General features: G+C 39.0%; 1 protein-coding gene across 6 annotated transcripts in view; it reads right to left on the reverse strand.

The window, feature by feature from the left end:
• The window catches only part of LOC143217491 (uncharacterized), a 42,555-nt gene that overhangs the window by 8,599 nt on the left and 16,547 nt on the right, over positions 1–17,409 (reverse strand). For 3 of the 6 annotated variants that reach the window (XM_076441847.1, XM_076441848.1, XM_076441850.1), the window contains 3 exons: positions 14,952–15,129; positions 9,360–9,581; positions 5,029–5,258 (listed from right to left, as the gene is read on the reverse strand). In XM_076441847.1, coding sequence (XP_076297962.1) covers positions 5,029–5,258; positions 9,360–9,581; positions 14,952–15,129 — 630 coding nt within the window. The other 3 variants (XR_013010826.1, XM_076441849.1, XR_013010827.1) reach the window with 3 other exon arrangements.

The following is a 17,409-nucleotide window of genomic DNA, read 5'->3' on the forward strand; positions in this document are numbered from 1 at the left end:
ACCGGTTTTTTGTCAGATCATCACATATAACTGAAAAATTGTGAACAATGCTTCTCGAAAGTAGTTTTTTCTTGGCTTACATTAAAAAGACGTACATACTAACATTTTTCAATATTTCTAAGCATCAAGTAATGCTACCAATATGAGTAATATATATACATATATACAGGTGTCCCAAAATTCGTGAAAATCCCGAAAGGGGGTGGTTCCTGAGACCATTCTAAGAGACATTTTCCTTTGCACCAATGTCAACTGCGGCTTTGTTTAGGAGTTATTAACGAAAAACACGGACCAATCAGAGCGCGCCCTGGCCCGGCGCGCCAAGCCGCGCCGGCAAGCGAGTGTCGCGGTACGCCGTGACATCGCATCGTGACGGCGCGGCGGCCCAGGGCGCGCTCTGATTGGTCCGTGTTTTTCGTTAATAACTCCTAAACAAAGCCGCAGTTGACTTTGGTGCAAAGGAAAATGTCTCTTAGAATGGTCTCAGGAACCACCCCCTTTCGGGATTTTCACGAATTTTGGGACACCCTGTATATTATGATTTTTGAATTACTAATTCTGATTCTAATTCTATATCCTCCAAATATTCAAGCATGGGCAAATCATATTCGTCCTCTTCTTCAAAATCTTCGTTGTCAATTGGTTCCGTTTCCAAACATAAAGGAGACAATAAGGACAATACCTCAGATGGTAGACTTGATTTTTTTGCATATTTTTGTCTTCGTTTCTTTAAGCTTATGCTTGATATTAGAGGATCCGATGTTACCATGGCTCTGTTAAAAATTTTCAAATAAATAAAGAATTAAATATAACTGAAAAATAACTAAAAAGAAGAAAACCAAACAACTTATAATGATTTAAAATTAACAACAGTTATGCCTACCTATAGAATATAACTGAAAAATAACTAGAAAGAAGAAAACCAAACAACTTATAATGATTTAAAATTAACAACAGTTATGCCTACCTATAGAATATATCGTGCAAATTATTTTTCCGACTATCCTTTCGTGCATGAAATTCTCTGTCACATTTGTAATATTTATTCTTAGATTCGGATGCTTCTTCGCTTAGACAACCCGGAGGTAATATACAATGTTCCAAAATTTGTTTTCCATGAATTAAAACTTCATGTACGGTTGGTGGCATTGGGTACCACGGATATTTGTTTTTAAATATCTTGGCTGTTTCCAAACAAAATAAATCAAACTTTTCTGCATTTATAGGAAATTGAGAAGAAATGGTAATTAAAATTATTTTCATTTTATGCAATAAATTATTATCTACGCCTGTTATTTCTTCTAATATTTGGATATCTTCAAATGCTCGACTCATTTGTATTACCACTCCCTTGTTTTGGCTTGTCTACGTTTAATGCCAATTTTTCCCAAAACATATTCTGGATTTCTTTTTTTCGACGAAGAAACTCTACCTTTTCTTCGTTTTGTTTTATTTGCCATTTCTTTATTTTTATCCTGTATGAAATATGTATAATACATTCAAAAAAACGTATCCACGCATGGAGTGGACTGAACCCATATTTTAAACTGTCTGTATCTTTGGGTGTAAATTCTTCCGCCCGAAAATCATCAATTTGTAACACTTGTTTAGGTGTTGCTTTACAAATGGGGCAAGATTGCGACGGTTTATTTTGTGTTAATATATTTAGTGTTTTTCCATCAATTAATGTTAACATTAAGGTAAATTTAATTCTTAACATTGTATTGTTATATACTAAATTAAAGTACGATATATTATTAATTTGCTGGTTTATATCTTCATTTTCTTTCAAGACCACTTCCGCAGTTTCTTTGACAAACTGAATTTTTATAGGCCTGCAAAATCTGACGGAATTAGGAGTTTCATTATTCCATAATATTGTTTTATTTCTTGCTATGAGTCTCAAAGGTATTAGCGTACTGACAAAGAGGGAAAAATCGGCCCCCGCCAAAGCTTGTGATTGTTCAAATTTTTGTTTATACATTGATTGGCCACTACTGCCATCAAATCCATAACTAAATAACATTTCACATTCCAGTACATTATTATTATTTTGTGGAATGGTATTGTCAATCACTTTTGTTTGCAGCGACACTATTCTTTTTGTTGTATGTTGTAAAAGATTCCCTAATGGTACGTATGCAATTATGTCAGTAACTTCGATTCCAAAAGGTACGCATTTTTTCTTTGCTTCAATGAGAGCATCGTATGTCGGATATATGTCAGAATTGCTGAGTCTATTCTGTATCCTTATATTCACGTACACTCTTTTCGATAGATTATTATCGTAAAAAAAGGCTAATGCTTCATCTACAGTTATAGGAATTAATTCCTTTTTATCGTCCGAAATTGATTGTCTCATTTTCTTCGCCAGTTGGGGACTGTTGGTCAAACTGTCTAAAACAGTGGCCACATCTATGTTACCCCTTTTCCGTGCAGTCATGCCCGTTGCTTGTACTATTAAATTTAAGTCCTGATCCATTTCGTTCGAAAGCATGGATGCTTCTCGTCTTTTTGATCTTGTTGATTTATTTTCGTATGGAAGACGAGGACGTCCTACAGATGTTGAAGCTTCAGGACAGGGATTTTCATTTATACATTTGTCAACCATAAAATGTTGTTGCAACCAGTTATGATGCTTTGTTTTAAAGTTTTTTAATGCACGATGAGAACTTTTCCATTTTATAGCTACATTATTACAAAAGTGACGAATTCTCTCCTCAGTTGATTTTTTGTATGCTTCATTAACATTGTGTTCTAACATTGTGTTAAATATAAAAGCAGACACAGCAATTGCTTTCCTGTTCGGATGGTCTATACTGTGCCATATATTAAAAAGGTCTTCATTTTTAAAGCAATACTTATCTACAAATATCGAAATAAAGATAATAATAGAAACAACAAATAAAAAGTAAAAATAATTAATCTTCCGTGAACAGAAAAATCTGGTGGCGATCAAATGAATAAATTAAACTTACTTGGAAATCTTTCCGACATTATTATACAGAATTATTTGAAACAATAGTACACTTTACACTGTATGAAAAACTAGACTATATAACTGAACTATGAATTATATATGTATAGACTATGTATAATGTATAATATAACTGTAATTATATAACTGAGATTAAAATACACAAAAAATTTAATAAATTCGTCCGCTAGGAGAGATGTTTCTCTGTTCACTTCGAATACTGCACTAAAAACTAATGTGAACAATAGAAGCATCCTCAGACCAAACCGATTTCTATTGTTTATAAAACAAAACACTAAAGCGAACAAGACTGGCGTAGAAAAAACATATACATACATTGTACTTCCCGGCTGCTATGCAAGATTCAAGTGGAACTGCGTATCCAGGCGTGGAATAACCGCGGGCCCGTATTTGTTAAAATCCGTTTATAGTTCAAGATTGCGGGAGATTGCAGTTAAAATTTACATGACCTTCTTAGTAAATGTTCAAGCTTTCATATAAAACAAGTCTGATGCTTAGCGGTCTTAAACGTTTTTGTATAATTCTTTTCAAAGTTTGAATTGCTATTAATTTACGCTATTCGTGTATGGACTGAACAATGCATAAAAATGGATTAAATATTTGAAATGCGCTTACTAACATATATAAAATCATCATTAAAATCTATTTCTGATATTCGATGATTGAAATCTAAAACGTTTTATTTTACTTTGAATTTTCTGACTTTGTCTTTAGAACGCTGTATCTCATCACAGAATCATCTAAAATGAATAATATTTTGGATTTGGGAGGTTTGAAGGGTTGTTACTATATAGGAAAAAAATTTTTTCAATATATAAAAGTTGAAAAATTGAATTTTGGCCACGAAAACAGGGTCTCCAGACCACTGTGGAGCGGTCCATTAAACGTCCCGGGAGTGGGTGTTTACGGAGGTTTTCCCCCGGTTTTAGCCTTCCCCTTAACGAAAAAAAGCAGCTACTGCCGGGCAGATGCCGGGTCTTTCTACTAGCAGCAAGCGTTGCCTCTGCTGACGCAGCTGTCCGGCCAAAACCGAGCATTTGGCTTACTGGGAAGATTTTAGCACAAACTCGTCTAAATCCCGTGAAATGAAATTGGATGCATTGGATGTTGATGATAGGTATGTCCTTGTACCTAGTCGATGCTATTATTATATCTACTAGCGTGATTTCCTATATTTTATAGAAATCTCGCCCAGTGTATACAGGGTGAGTCCGAAGAAACAGAACACTTAAATATCTCCGTTACTTTTCGTTGTACAAAAAAACTGCTTAAGACAAAGTTACACTGTTTGAAGGGCCACATGTAACGGTGTAAGGGAAAAAATTTTCGAGGTCATTTTTTTATCAGATTCCAAGATCATCGATATTTTTTTAAATGGAATGAAGTATTTTTTAATACATCAATCGATGCAACTAGACATACGTTATAAAAAAGTACTAACCTATGTATGTCAAAAAGTTAGTACTTCACGAGATATTTCAATTTAAATAACTTTAATACACCATTACTGTCATATTAAGACGTTACACAAGTAAGTAAACACTAACATCAATTTCAATGTCAATCTTTCAATTCCAACTTCAATTTCAATATCAACTCTTCAACTTCAATTTTTACATTTCAATTTTTCAATTTCAACTCTTCAATTTACATTAGCAAGTAAACGCTAACGTCTTAGTACGACAGTAATGGTGTTTTAGAGTTATTTAAATTGAAATATCTCGGAAGCTACTATCTGTTCAACATACATGGTTTAGTACTTTTTTATAACGAATGTCCAACTGCATCGACTGATGTATTAAAAAATACCTTATTCGATTTAAAAAAATATCGATGGCCTTGAAATCTTGTAAAAAATGACCTTGAAAATATTTTCCCCTAACACCGTTACATGTGGCCCTTCAAACAGTGTAACTTTGTCCTAAGAAGTTTTTTTGTACAACGAAAAGTAACGGAGATATTTAGGTGTTCTGTTTCTTCGGACTCACCCTGTATTAGTAAATTAAGATAGTTATAGCAGGTAATCATACTTCTCTATCTGGCCTCTTGCTGACAAAAGCAATGGGATGTTCATCGTCTGTAGGATGAGGTATACTAACGACTCCAACTTCGGAAACCGCCGGATGTGTTAGCAAGAGATCCTCGATTTCAGTTGGTACTATTTGATGTCCCCTATACTTAATGATCTCTTTTATTCTATCGATGATAAACAACTCCCCCTTCTCATTATAGTAAGCCAGATCACCCGTGTGCACCCAACCTAGAATTAAAATAAGAATAATCTCATAATGCTTTTCATTTTCAGGATGTCAAAATGTTATGCGAGATATACTCGCGAGATAGACAACAGATAACGATAATACGACTTTCAATTGGGCAGGCCAAGGTTAGGATGACCGCTTACGGACAATGTGAAATAATGGTATATTTGTTTCAGGAGCAAAACGTTCGGCGTGTCGAAAAGTATTTTCGACTTTCTAAGATGATTAAAAGACTCGCATCCAAACGCGAGAGGAAAAATTGAATATCAGAATTTATTTATATTATTAGAGAGAGAGAGAGAGAGAGAGAGAGAGAGAGAGAGAGAGAGAGAGAGTCCATGGTAGCCTATATTTTGCTATTTATTTAAGAGAAATCTTACTAGTTTAATCTAGTCATAAAACTAGATTATTGTTATGCATTTATAATTATTAGTAATTTCGACTTACTGTAACCATTTGTGAAGTAAATTTAATTGTTACATTTTTTTAACTGCTCTGTGGAAATGTAAGTTTGCACAAAATTTTTCAGAAGAGTCTACATTCGACGAGTACCATTTAAGGATGTTCTGGAGGTATATGTATAAAAACGCAACAAAATTTTTGAAAATTTGACAAGATATAATTCTTACTAATTTAATGCAATTACCAAAGTTTGGGTTGGCGATTCACTGCACCGTTTAAGAATTATAGCAACTTAACTTAACTTCAGTTGCAAAAGCAACTTAAAGTTTGCACATTTTAACACATCTTTTTATGGAGAATTCATAAAATTCGACTTCAAGCCCTATTTAAACCTTGAAAAAACGCAACTAGAAACTCCAGTTTCTTTTTATATGTAGTAAAAATTATGTAATTAATTATGTTCAAAATTTATTAGGATTTACTAAACAGTTACAAAGCAAAAAAATTATAAACTGTTACAAAACGTCAAATTTATCGTGTTGTCTCTCACTAGCATGGAAACGCAACAAGTGTAGACCACTAAATATAGCTACAGAGGGTACACTATTCGCAAAAGTTTAATGCAAAATATACTCATGAATGGCTTTCATTGCCATGTATTGATGGATTTCGAATTTCTTGTACTTTTGTCTCCCATTGAACCTCCAGGGGGAACTATACCCTACTGAAGTAACTAGAAAGAAACTAGAATCTTACTAGATTTTGGGTCGAAACATGGGTGTGCGCGCCTCGACTTTTTGTCCGTATTTGAGCATATTTTGGGCTGGGTGAGGACTCATTCTGTAGAGCAGGGATGGGCATTTTTGCCTCAATTGAGGCAAGACTGTCCACACCACAGCACCCACTGCCTCCCACCAGCTCCACCGTTACCATGGAGAAACAACGCGCTTCGCCCGTAGCGAGCAGTGCGCATGTCTGGCGAAGGCTTCGCGCATCGCGGTCTATGCGACGAAGGCGCGCGTTGCATGGAAGAGAGGTTGGTGGGAGAAGCAGGCGTTTGAGGGGCCCCACCCGTGCCCATCCCTGCTGTAGAGGAAGGTTAAATACAGACCGCTCTTCTCATGATTTAGCGAGATTATGTTTATATCTAATAACGTGAGTGCCCAAAGTAAAGACAAAATCGAGAAAAATAACCGCAGATTTCAATGTATTTTTCTGTCTCAAAGAGACTGTTTTGACTGATATGATGAGAATAGCGCGCCGTGATGAACCTTCCTCTATCAAATGAACCTTTGTGTAGCTCAAAATATGCTCGTATAAGGACAAAAAATCGATTCCCGTGATTTCATTCACATTAGCATAGATTTCCCCACGAAGACAGAGGTCCGCTCTGATGCAGAGCCAGTCTAGAGCCAATTTTAGTTCAGTTCGTTTAGACGAGATGGCGCCTAGTCAGGAGGACTGTAGGTTTTGTGGCCACTGATGAATAATGGCACACCGCGCCTACTCGCGGAGGTCCGGAAGGATATATCACCGTTGGTTCGAAAGGCCAGGAACAAAGAACAACTCGATGAGCTTGACGCCTACGTCGTCGTACCTCGGCGGTCCAAACGAGAGAGAGAGTCAACATGGCGGACGGCTAGGCGCGCTCACCGCGTCGCCTAACCCCCACTCGACCGAAACAGGGGAGGGGGAATCCACGATCCCCACATACTCCCCCCCGAGTGCAACGACACTTTATTAACAAATCTATTATGTACAAAATTTACAACATGTGTAAGAGTTGATTGCTCTGTATATACAAAATTTACAAGAGCGCAACGCGCACAACGCGCTATAGCAATGCAAAGACGTTTGACACAACGTGTCGATGAAAAATTCTGCCGCGACGCCAAACATGAGGCGGACACGGGACGTACGGTCATATATGCGCGAACCCTGAAAGCGCGGACGCAAAACGCGATCACAATGCGCGGTTATAAACGCGGACCCAAAACGCTCGGTCTTTCGACAGAAGGAATTAATAAACACGGTGACGCAGTACTCGCCAATTCTGACGCTGTGCCCATGCACATAGCCGTATAAAGCGGTACATATATACGTCATGCGGCGCGAGATATTAAAATATGTAGCGTACATAACTAACTACCATATACCGCGCACATTGAAATAGCTCACATCGCAAACTAATAACTACCGCGCAACGCGCGGCCACAGAAAAAGGAAACACGGGAACATACAGGCAAGCTATACAAACAATGTCCGTGACCCTGCAAGAACTGCGTACAATAACATGGCAGAAGCCAAAAAAAAATACGCGCGCACATTCCTGAAACGGCGGACACCGCAACGCGGGCCAAAAATGGCGGACGCCTAAACGGAACGCGCAAAACTAAATATGCGTTAATAAAATGGCGACACGTGCGAAACGATCTGGCGGACGTCGGGATACCCCGCGCAAAGTAGCGCCCCGAGGAACCGCAAGCGCAAAAAAATTGGCGAATGCCGAAATGAAACTTGTGATACAACGTACCGGCGAATAACGGAAAACGCGCAATTATCGTTCGCACGCCACAAACGCACCTTACGCACTGAAAACACACACTATGGCGGCCTGACGGCGGCCATGATGACGGGTGGCCACCTGACCCCAGCAATATGCTGCTCCTCGGTAGGACGAAACTCATCCCATGTGGAAAATCTCTCACTTAGGCTGCGGGCTTCAACGAAGCACAGCAGCAGCATTTGGTCGACAATGTCGCCGCGACTCCCCATTTTACGTCGCTGATCAGCAAAAGGCGCCGGTATCGGTGGCTTCACGCATCCCACGATGCAAAAATTTCTCCAACAGAGACTTTGAGCCGGAACCACGAACCAGCTGCAGCAGGAACAATTCCATGGAGTGTTTTACCAAGCAAGAACTGCTGAATGAAGACGCACAGAAGTGCGACTACGCTCCTTACACACGAGGCTGGAATCCTCGTGGCCGATTAATGGCCGCCGTTCGACAATGTCGAAATTCGAACCACGATGCAACCCGATCACGTCGGGGTCACCAATGTAGGTTTTGTGGCCACTGATGAATAATGGCACACCGCGCCTACTCGCGGAGGTCCGGAAGGATATATCACCGTTGGTTCGAAAAGCCAGGAACAAAGAACAACTCGATGAGCTTGACGCCTACGTCGTCGTACCTCGGCGGTCCAAACGAGAGAGAGAGCCAACATGGCGGACGGCTAGGCGCGCTCACCGCGTCGCCTAACCCCCACTCGACCGAAACAGGGGAGGGGGAATCCACGATCCCCACAGGACTGTCAATCAGTGCTGCGAAATTGTGCAACATTTCACTGCTGCACTGCTATCAACGTGGAATCATAGCAAAACTGACACAGATGAGTTAGATATTCTCATCGGTGGCACTAATATTAGTGCGAGCTGCCCTGTGTAACGGCATTCGCGACGAGCTGAATAGAATATGGAAATAGCAAGCAACTCCATCTCGTGTTCATTAGGCAGTTGCGTGTTTATCAATGTTACCAAACTTTTTTTTTGCACAGAGGTTTATAACATTGATAAATAGTTCCTTTCTAGTTACAATCCGAGGGTATAGTTCCCCTTAATAGGAATATGCAATGATATAATTCAAGTTTAAGGCAGACTTTACTACATACCAGTAAAGTCAATATTGTTGTACTCACCATCTTTAGATATGCTCTGCATTGTTGCCGTTGGATTTTTATAATATCCTTTCATCACATTGGCTGATTTGACACAGAGTTCTCCCTGCTGATTCGGACCTAGAGTTTCTCCTGTCTGGATATCAATGATCTTCATCTCACAGTTAGGGTTCACTGTTCCACAAGAACCGCTGGTACCACCTGGCAATTGTGTTGCAACCATTCCGGACGTTTCTGTCATACCTAGAACAAAAGTTTAATTGTATTATTAAACAATTTCATTACTACGCGATCTTGATTTAACTTGTTTTAAACAAAAATCCAAATCACTTTTTACATAAAGCGTCGATTGAAAAATATCCGTTTGAACGCACTTTTATTCAAAATATTGCTATTCACGAAATAAAACCTCACATTTACATGAGAAACGCCGCTTTTGTAAGGGTGATTCAGCTAAGTCTGCCAGTCGAATTACTTGTGAATTGTTTGTTGTTATTTGTATGGTTTCAAAGTAGCATACAATGTAGTAAATCTTTAGATCTTTTCCATTTTGCTTTTTTTATCGAGATATGAATGCCACATTGAGTTTCTTTGTTTGTAAAGGATAAATTTTATTCTTTTCGTTGAAGAGAGAATTGAATCCTGAATAAACAACTATAATCCTCGCTTATCCGAACTTATCGATCGAATATGCAAATGTATTAATTGTAATGGCAGCGGTAAATTTGAAAACATCCACCATAATATCGATTTAGGAACGGTCGATCGATGTATTCAAACGTGTCTACAGGTTTGGTGTTTCAATGTTTTCAGTTTTTGTTCGAGTTCGATACGGTCACTTTGACTTTAGTATGTTTCAAACCAGCAACTGATACACATCATTTTTCAATGTTCATTTTTACATTATAAAGTTATTATAGCAAGTACGTACCAAGACCAAGTATGATCATTTTCATTTCTTATCATTGAAATTTACATTATAAATATATTTTTGTTTAGAAGCAAATTTCCACCTTTGATAAAGGTTCAAAACGGAACCAAAACGTCAGGAAAGAAGTAAAATTTTGCTAAATTGCTATATTAGTAATTGATCGAAACGGTAGCACCGAAAGCATTTATAAATTTGATATTCAACATTTACGATCGATAACTGAAATTATTTTATTAGTTATGTAGCGGCAACTTCCTACATGCGCCACGAGAGGGACAGGAGTCGAAAGACCTTTCCCGCAAGTACTCGGTTCCTCAATGATTTGTATGTATACAGTCCTCAACCGCCTTCCGACATCCCAACCGTCTAAGGCAGGGCCCGCTAGATAGCCTTATTGATGAGTCCTCTAGCGGGCCTAGGACGAAACGCTCTCCTTCCTTTTTCCTCCTCTCTCTCATATTTAGATCTCCCACATTGGTGACCGCGACGTAGGACAGAAACGCAAGACGGAGACCGACCGGAGGAAAAAACGGACGAATACAACCAGGAGCCCAACAACAACATCAAGGAGGATGGAGATTCTACTGCAAACCGGCCGAGAACACGTAATCCCTCTCCTAGTGTGGCGATCCGTCGATCTGTCGCAGACGACCGACGTCAGCAGATCACGACGGACTCACGGAGGATCAGCGACCGAATTCACGTCCTCTTCGAGCGGCCATGCTAGGACAGCAGCATCTACGGCTCGATAGGCACGAGCGCGACCACTAGCTCGCCATGATGTGTGTTTACAGTTCGAGCTAAAAACGCGCGCTTCTCAAAAACTCGACACGCATCAATCGAGTGGGCAACGACCTGCAAGCAATCCCATCGTCCTCCTCGGATTCTGACAAAAGGAACTCATCAAGATTATCGTTATACACTGGCAGGGGGGTAATGTAGCTGCAACGTCCTACATGCGCCACGAGTGGGACAGGAGTCGAAAGACCTTTCCCGCAAGTACTCGGTTCCTCAATGATTTGTATATACAGGGTGTCCCAAACTAAGTGTAAGTCCCAGAAATGGGAGGTTCCTGAGACCATTCTAAGAGACATTTTCCTTTGCACCAATGTCAACTGCGGCTTTGTTTAGGAGTTATTAACGAAAAACACGGACCAATCAGAGCGCGCCCTGGGCCGCCACGCCGCGCCGGCAAGCGAGTGTCTGTGGTACGCCGTGACATCGCAACGAACAAGAGTTTCTCGATTATGTGAATGCTCTCCGATTTCAATGAGCTTTGGATATGTGGTCAACATCATTATTCTGAACAAAATTTCTCTTTAGACTTTTTGGCAATCGGCTTTAGTTTACGAGATTATCGCGAGAAGCTGTACTTGTAAATCCATGGGATCGATGTACTACTAGCTTCTAGCCGATTTCAATGAGCTTTAGATATGTGGTCAAGACCAATATTCTGAACAACATTGGCTTTAGTTTACCAGGTTATCGTAAAAAAAGAGAAGAAGCAGAAACTGATTGTATTAAAAACTCACGTATTCAACCGTAAATCCATTTGCTGCTTCGAAATGTGTGTCTTGAAATTTCTCCACACTCACAATCACTGTTCACATTTGTCAACACATAGTTATGCACTAATAATAATTGCCATATCCCTTGTATTGCTGCACAAATCACAACAATCAGATCATGCAATCACTAGACCGCGGATTTCATGCATTTGCAGCAAACATGAGTAGGTGCAATTTAATACAGTAGAGAGATTAAAATAATTTCAAAACACCATAGTATTATTTTCAACTTCTTAAACTGATCACAGTGAGAATCAAATATCTGTCTGGCTCCTGTCCCTTGTAATAGCGGCAGCCAACATTAATTTTGCATAAAGATCCGCAGTCTAGTGATTAGTTTAAATATCAATATCAAAAACACAGCTAATAGCAACCGTTAGCTTTGAATTGACAAGTCTTTGGAGATGTGCTCTCTACCGCGGCTCGAACGACACTGATTTTCCGCAAGATTTTTCTAAAGAATTTAGGAAGGGCATTTAGAGTGTCGAAATTCGAAATGCACGCTGTAGCACGTTTACGAAAACGACGGGACGGTTAGACGAAAAACAGAACGCGAGAAGGACCGCTGTAAGATTTACGGCAAACACATGTTTAGTTTTTCCTGCACATTGGTACGCAGAGTCGATGGGTAACCGCGCGTTCGAAAACGTCATCCGTCCTTTTACCCAGCAAGGGGTAAAAATGTGAGGTCAGCGTTCCATCCCTATTGTCCTATACCTTCCTTAAGAAACTTTCTAAAAGAAGGACAGACGACGTTTTCGAACGGTTACCCATCGACTCTGCGTACCAATCTGCAGGAAAAACTAAACATGTGATTGCCATAAATCTTTAAGCGGTCCTAACTGTACCTTCGTTTTCGTAAACGTGCTACAGCGTGCAATTCGAATTTCGACACTCTAAATGCCCTTCCTAAATTCTTTAGAAAAATCTTACGGAAAATCAGTGTCGTTCGAGCCGCGGTAGAGAGAACATCTCCAAAGGCTTGTCAATTCACAGCTGACGGTTGCTATTAGCTGTGTTTTTGATAGTGATATTTAAACTAATCACTAGACTGCGGATCTTTATGCAAAATTAATGTTGGCTGCCGCTATTACAAGGGACAGGAGCCACACAGATATTTGATTCTCACTGTGATCAGTTTAAGAAGTTGAAAATAATACTATGGTGTTTTGAAATTATTTTAATCTCTCTACTGTATTAAATTGCACCTACTCATGTTTGCTGCAAATGCATGAAATCCGCGGTCTAGTGATTGCATGATCTGATTGTTGTGATTTGTGCAGCAGTACAAGGGATATGGCAATTATTATTAGTACATAACTATGTGTTGACAAATGTGAACAGTGATTGTGAGTGTGGAGAAATTTCAAGACACACATTTCGAAGCAGCAAATGGATTTACGGCTGAATACGTGAGTTTTTAATACAATCAGTTTCTGCTTCTTCTCTTTTTTTACGATAACCTCGTAAACTAAAGCCAATGTTGTTCAGAATATTGGTCTTGACCACATATCTAAAGCTCATTGAAATCGGCTAGAAGCTAGTAGTACATCGATCCCATGGATTTACAAGTACAGTTTCTCGCGATAATCTCGTAAACTAAAGCCGATTGCCAAAAAGTCTAAAGAGAAATTTTGTTCAGAATAATGATGTTGACCACATATCCAAAGCTCATTGAAATCGGAGAGCATTCACATAATCGAGAAACTCTTGTTCGTTGCGATGTCACGGCGTACCACCGACAGTCGCTTGCCGGCGCGGCGCGGCGGCCCAGGGCGCGCTCTGATTGGTCCGTGTTTTTCGTTAATAACTCCTAAACAAAGCCGCAGTTGACATTGGTGCAAAGGAAAATGTCTCTTAGAATGGTCTCAGGAACCTCCCATTTCCGGGACTTACACTTTGTTGTTTGGGACACCCTGTATACAGTCCTCAACCGCCTTCCGACATCCCAACCGTCTAAGGCAGGGCCCGCTAGATAGCCTTACTGATGAGTCCTCTAGCGGGCCTAGGACGAAACGCTCTCCTTCCTTTTTCCTCCTCTCTTCCATATTTAGATCCCCCACAGTTACTGTCTTGGATCTTTTTTGTATTTTGTTACCTACACTTCCAGTTTCTTGAAAACTTTTAATAACATTCGTGAAGGCAGATCGTGAGGGTCTGTCACGCTCGGGAAACCGTTCAGCATACAAACGGATTGCTTCTCTTACAATTTGGCGACATTCCCCATAAACAAAAACCATATCTACTTTCTCCGTTATTGGATATCGCATTTCGGAAACTTAAGATGTACTTCGCTCGGCAGAGATTTTCATAAACGACTAATCTTATGTACAGGTGAAGCCTACAGCGTGATTGAATGTTTATTTTCATTCAACGACCCATAACAAGAGATTACGAGACAGAGAAAAAGTAATATCAACAACCAGAGGCGGCAAAGAAGTGTTCGATCATTTCCTGAAAGTAAATTATTTTCCATCACAATTGGCTTAACCCAGACCACGAATGACCTTGACACATAGGTCATTGTACGCGTATTAAAAGGCTCTACCCGATAGTACATAAAAAAACATACCATTCCATTAAAAAAAATGAAGGTGACCTTCATATGTCCTTTACGCGTCCACCTACAAAAAAGCTACTAACATCAGATTAATGACCGCTCGAAACCAAGCAAGTTCCATCTGATGCATTTCTTCCTAACACCAATAGCAGCTGAGTTATTCAGGTGGCCTGTTTCTAGCGCCTCACCCTGTATGCATACATGCATTCTTGTAATTCTTTCTACATATATGTATATTCAATTATATTCCATATATTATTCTCTATATGTATTCTTATAATTCTTTATTCAGGATTCAATCCTCTCTTCAACTATAAGGTTAAAATTTACCCCCTACGATAAAGAAACTCCAGGTGACCTTTGTATCGAGATACAAAAGCGAAACAGAAGAAAACTAAGTACATATTACATTGTATGCTACTCTTGAAACCATACAACTTTCGTTTCAACCATTTTTTCATATCCGAAATAGTTTACTATTTAATACTATTTAATACTACTTAATACTTCGCTGAATTACCCTGTACATATGTATTATTGTATGCGATACTCACCATAAAGTTGTAACACTACTGTATTTGGTAAACGTTTCTTAATCGCATCATGAGATTCTTGTTTCAAAGAAGCTCCACCAATCATGAGACATTTTAGGTTCGAAAGATCATAGTTCGACAAATCCTCGTACCTAATGAATCGATTGGCCATACTGGTGCTCAACATTGACCACGAAACCTGCGGCACAGTAATTGATAAACTAAAAATCAGTTAATACGATGAAATTAAATGAAAACTAAAATGTCGGAACATTTTTTGAAGAAATTCCACGGTTTACGTTTCGAATTAAAACATTCGACAGTTTTCTAATTTTTTCGATCCCCTGGCAGATAGTACGTTAAAGTAGCAGAATGATTGGTGACACGAACATTCAGACAAGCAAAATAATCTCTTCCTTGAGATTGAAATTGCATTAATAAAAAAAAATTATGTTTTGGCATAGTACATGAAATACTGTTGAAATAATGAAGCAGTACATGTAATTGACTAAGTGTCTAGTAGAAGGACGTATCTCGTTATTGTCATTATTTTAAAATTTGTAAATATCTATATTATTGAAAATACATGAAATTTAAAATTACATAATTTAGAAATTTTTATAAAATTCGGTTTTCCCTCCTACAGATGACTGCCCTGCCCTCTACGCGAGGGCAGGCTCCGCCCTTGTTTTGCTCTCCATTTGGCATGGAATTTTAGCACCGAACTTTGCAAGCAAATACCGAACTATCTATTTTCGCAGGTTTTGGACGGCAGATTCAGAGCAAATAAGGACTATAGATCCTGTTCGAAACATGTCTTGGCACCAAAATTACCGCTTTTTGCTCGCAAAGTACGATTGCAGACAGTTGGTCTTAATCTGCTGGAGCAGATTCTGCTGACTAATTGTGAGTACATCTAGGGATGGGATCAAGTACCTTGCAAACAGGTTAGAACTTTGATTGATTGAATTCGAACTCTCCTAAGTATACTCGAACCTATGCCAGACAGTTTCGAACCTTTTACAAGTACTGTGGTAAACAATACAAGTATATTCGAATCTTGGTCAAACAGATTCGAAACTTTTATGAATATCGTACCGGAAATCCTCTGATTTTTCTAATCATTATTTGTTTTAGCTTTAAAATCAATTATGTTGTCCTCTAATGCATAATTTAATTCAACATATATAACTATAACATCATAATTGTTGAGTATGGTACATTTATGTCTGCCGCGCTATCTAGTGGAGAGTGCCTAAACTAGACACGTAGCAACGTAGGAGAAAAGACTGTTGAAGTAGTGCGTTATAAGACTTGATAGAAGAAAGACTGTTGTACGATCTCAAGCGTATATTACAAGGAGATATCCTAAACATTGTTATCTATATATATATATATTAATAAATATAGTGTTTACAAGTAAATTGCGTCCATTCTCTCAACTATCTTCACATGGTAGCAGAGCGTGGTTTATAAGAAACAAGTGAATTAAAAGGAAAGGAAAACGTGCTCAAGACAAAGGTATCGTACGAGATGTTAAAAATGGCCGACGTGAAAATACCAATTTTTGATGGCGAAGATTACGCATCATGGGAGAAGCGGATAATAATGTTCTGCAGAATGAAGAAATGTGACTCAGTGCTAGTGAGAGCAAAAACCAATCAAGACAAGGGAGATTGGGATGAAAATGATATAAAGGCGATGATTTATATCTACAGCGCCATATCTAACAAACAGTTAGAATTCATAAGCGAGAAACAAACAGCGTACGGAATAATTCAGAAGTTTGATGAATTATATTTAAGACAATCAACGGCGTTGCAGATTGTACAACGAAATAGATTAGAAAAATTAAAATTGAGAGAATACAGTGACGCAGCTTTGTTCTTCAACGATTTCGAAAAAATAATAAACGAATTGAAAAGTGCTGGTGCAACAGTGACTGAGAAAGAAAAGTTAAACTATATGTTGAACACGTTGCCAGAGACGTATAGCTACATCGGCGATTTAATAGACGTCATGAAGCCTGAGGATCAAACCGTGGAATATGTGAAGAACAAGATAAAAATGTCTGAACTGAAAAATAAAGAAGAAAGTGCTAAGGTAAAGTCTAACGCATTTGTGACTGAGATGAAACAAAGAAATGGAAAACCGGATCAGTCCTGCTACAATTGCGGGAAAATAGGACATTACAAAAGTGAATGTTGGTCAACGACAAGCAGCGATCCCTGGAAACGCGGTATGCGCCAAACACGTGGCCGAGGAGGCGTCCATCATCAAGCTCGAGGCAGAGGTGGCAGCACCAGGGGAATGCAGAACTACAACCGAAGAGGCGGAGGTTATCGCAGAAGTTATGAAGAAGAAAGTCAACAAAACAGAGGCACGAGCTCGTTCTGTACAACTGTGGAGTGTAACGCGATGAATTCAAAGGTAGTTACTGAAGACAATAGTTCGGAAATTAAATGGTTGTTGGATAGTG

Source organism: Lasioglossum baleicum, chromosome 17, assembly GCF_051020765.1.
Source record: "Lasioglossum baleicum chromosome 17, iyLasBale1, whole genome shotgun sequence".
NCBI lineage: Eukaryota > Metazoa > Arthropoda > Insecta > Hymenoptera > Halictidae > Lasioglossum > Lasioglossum baleicum.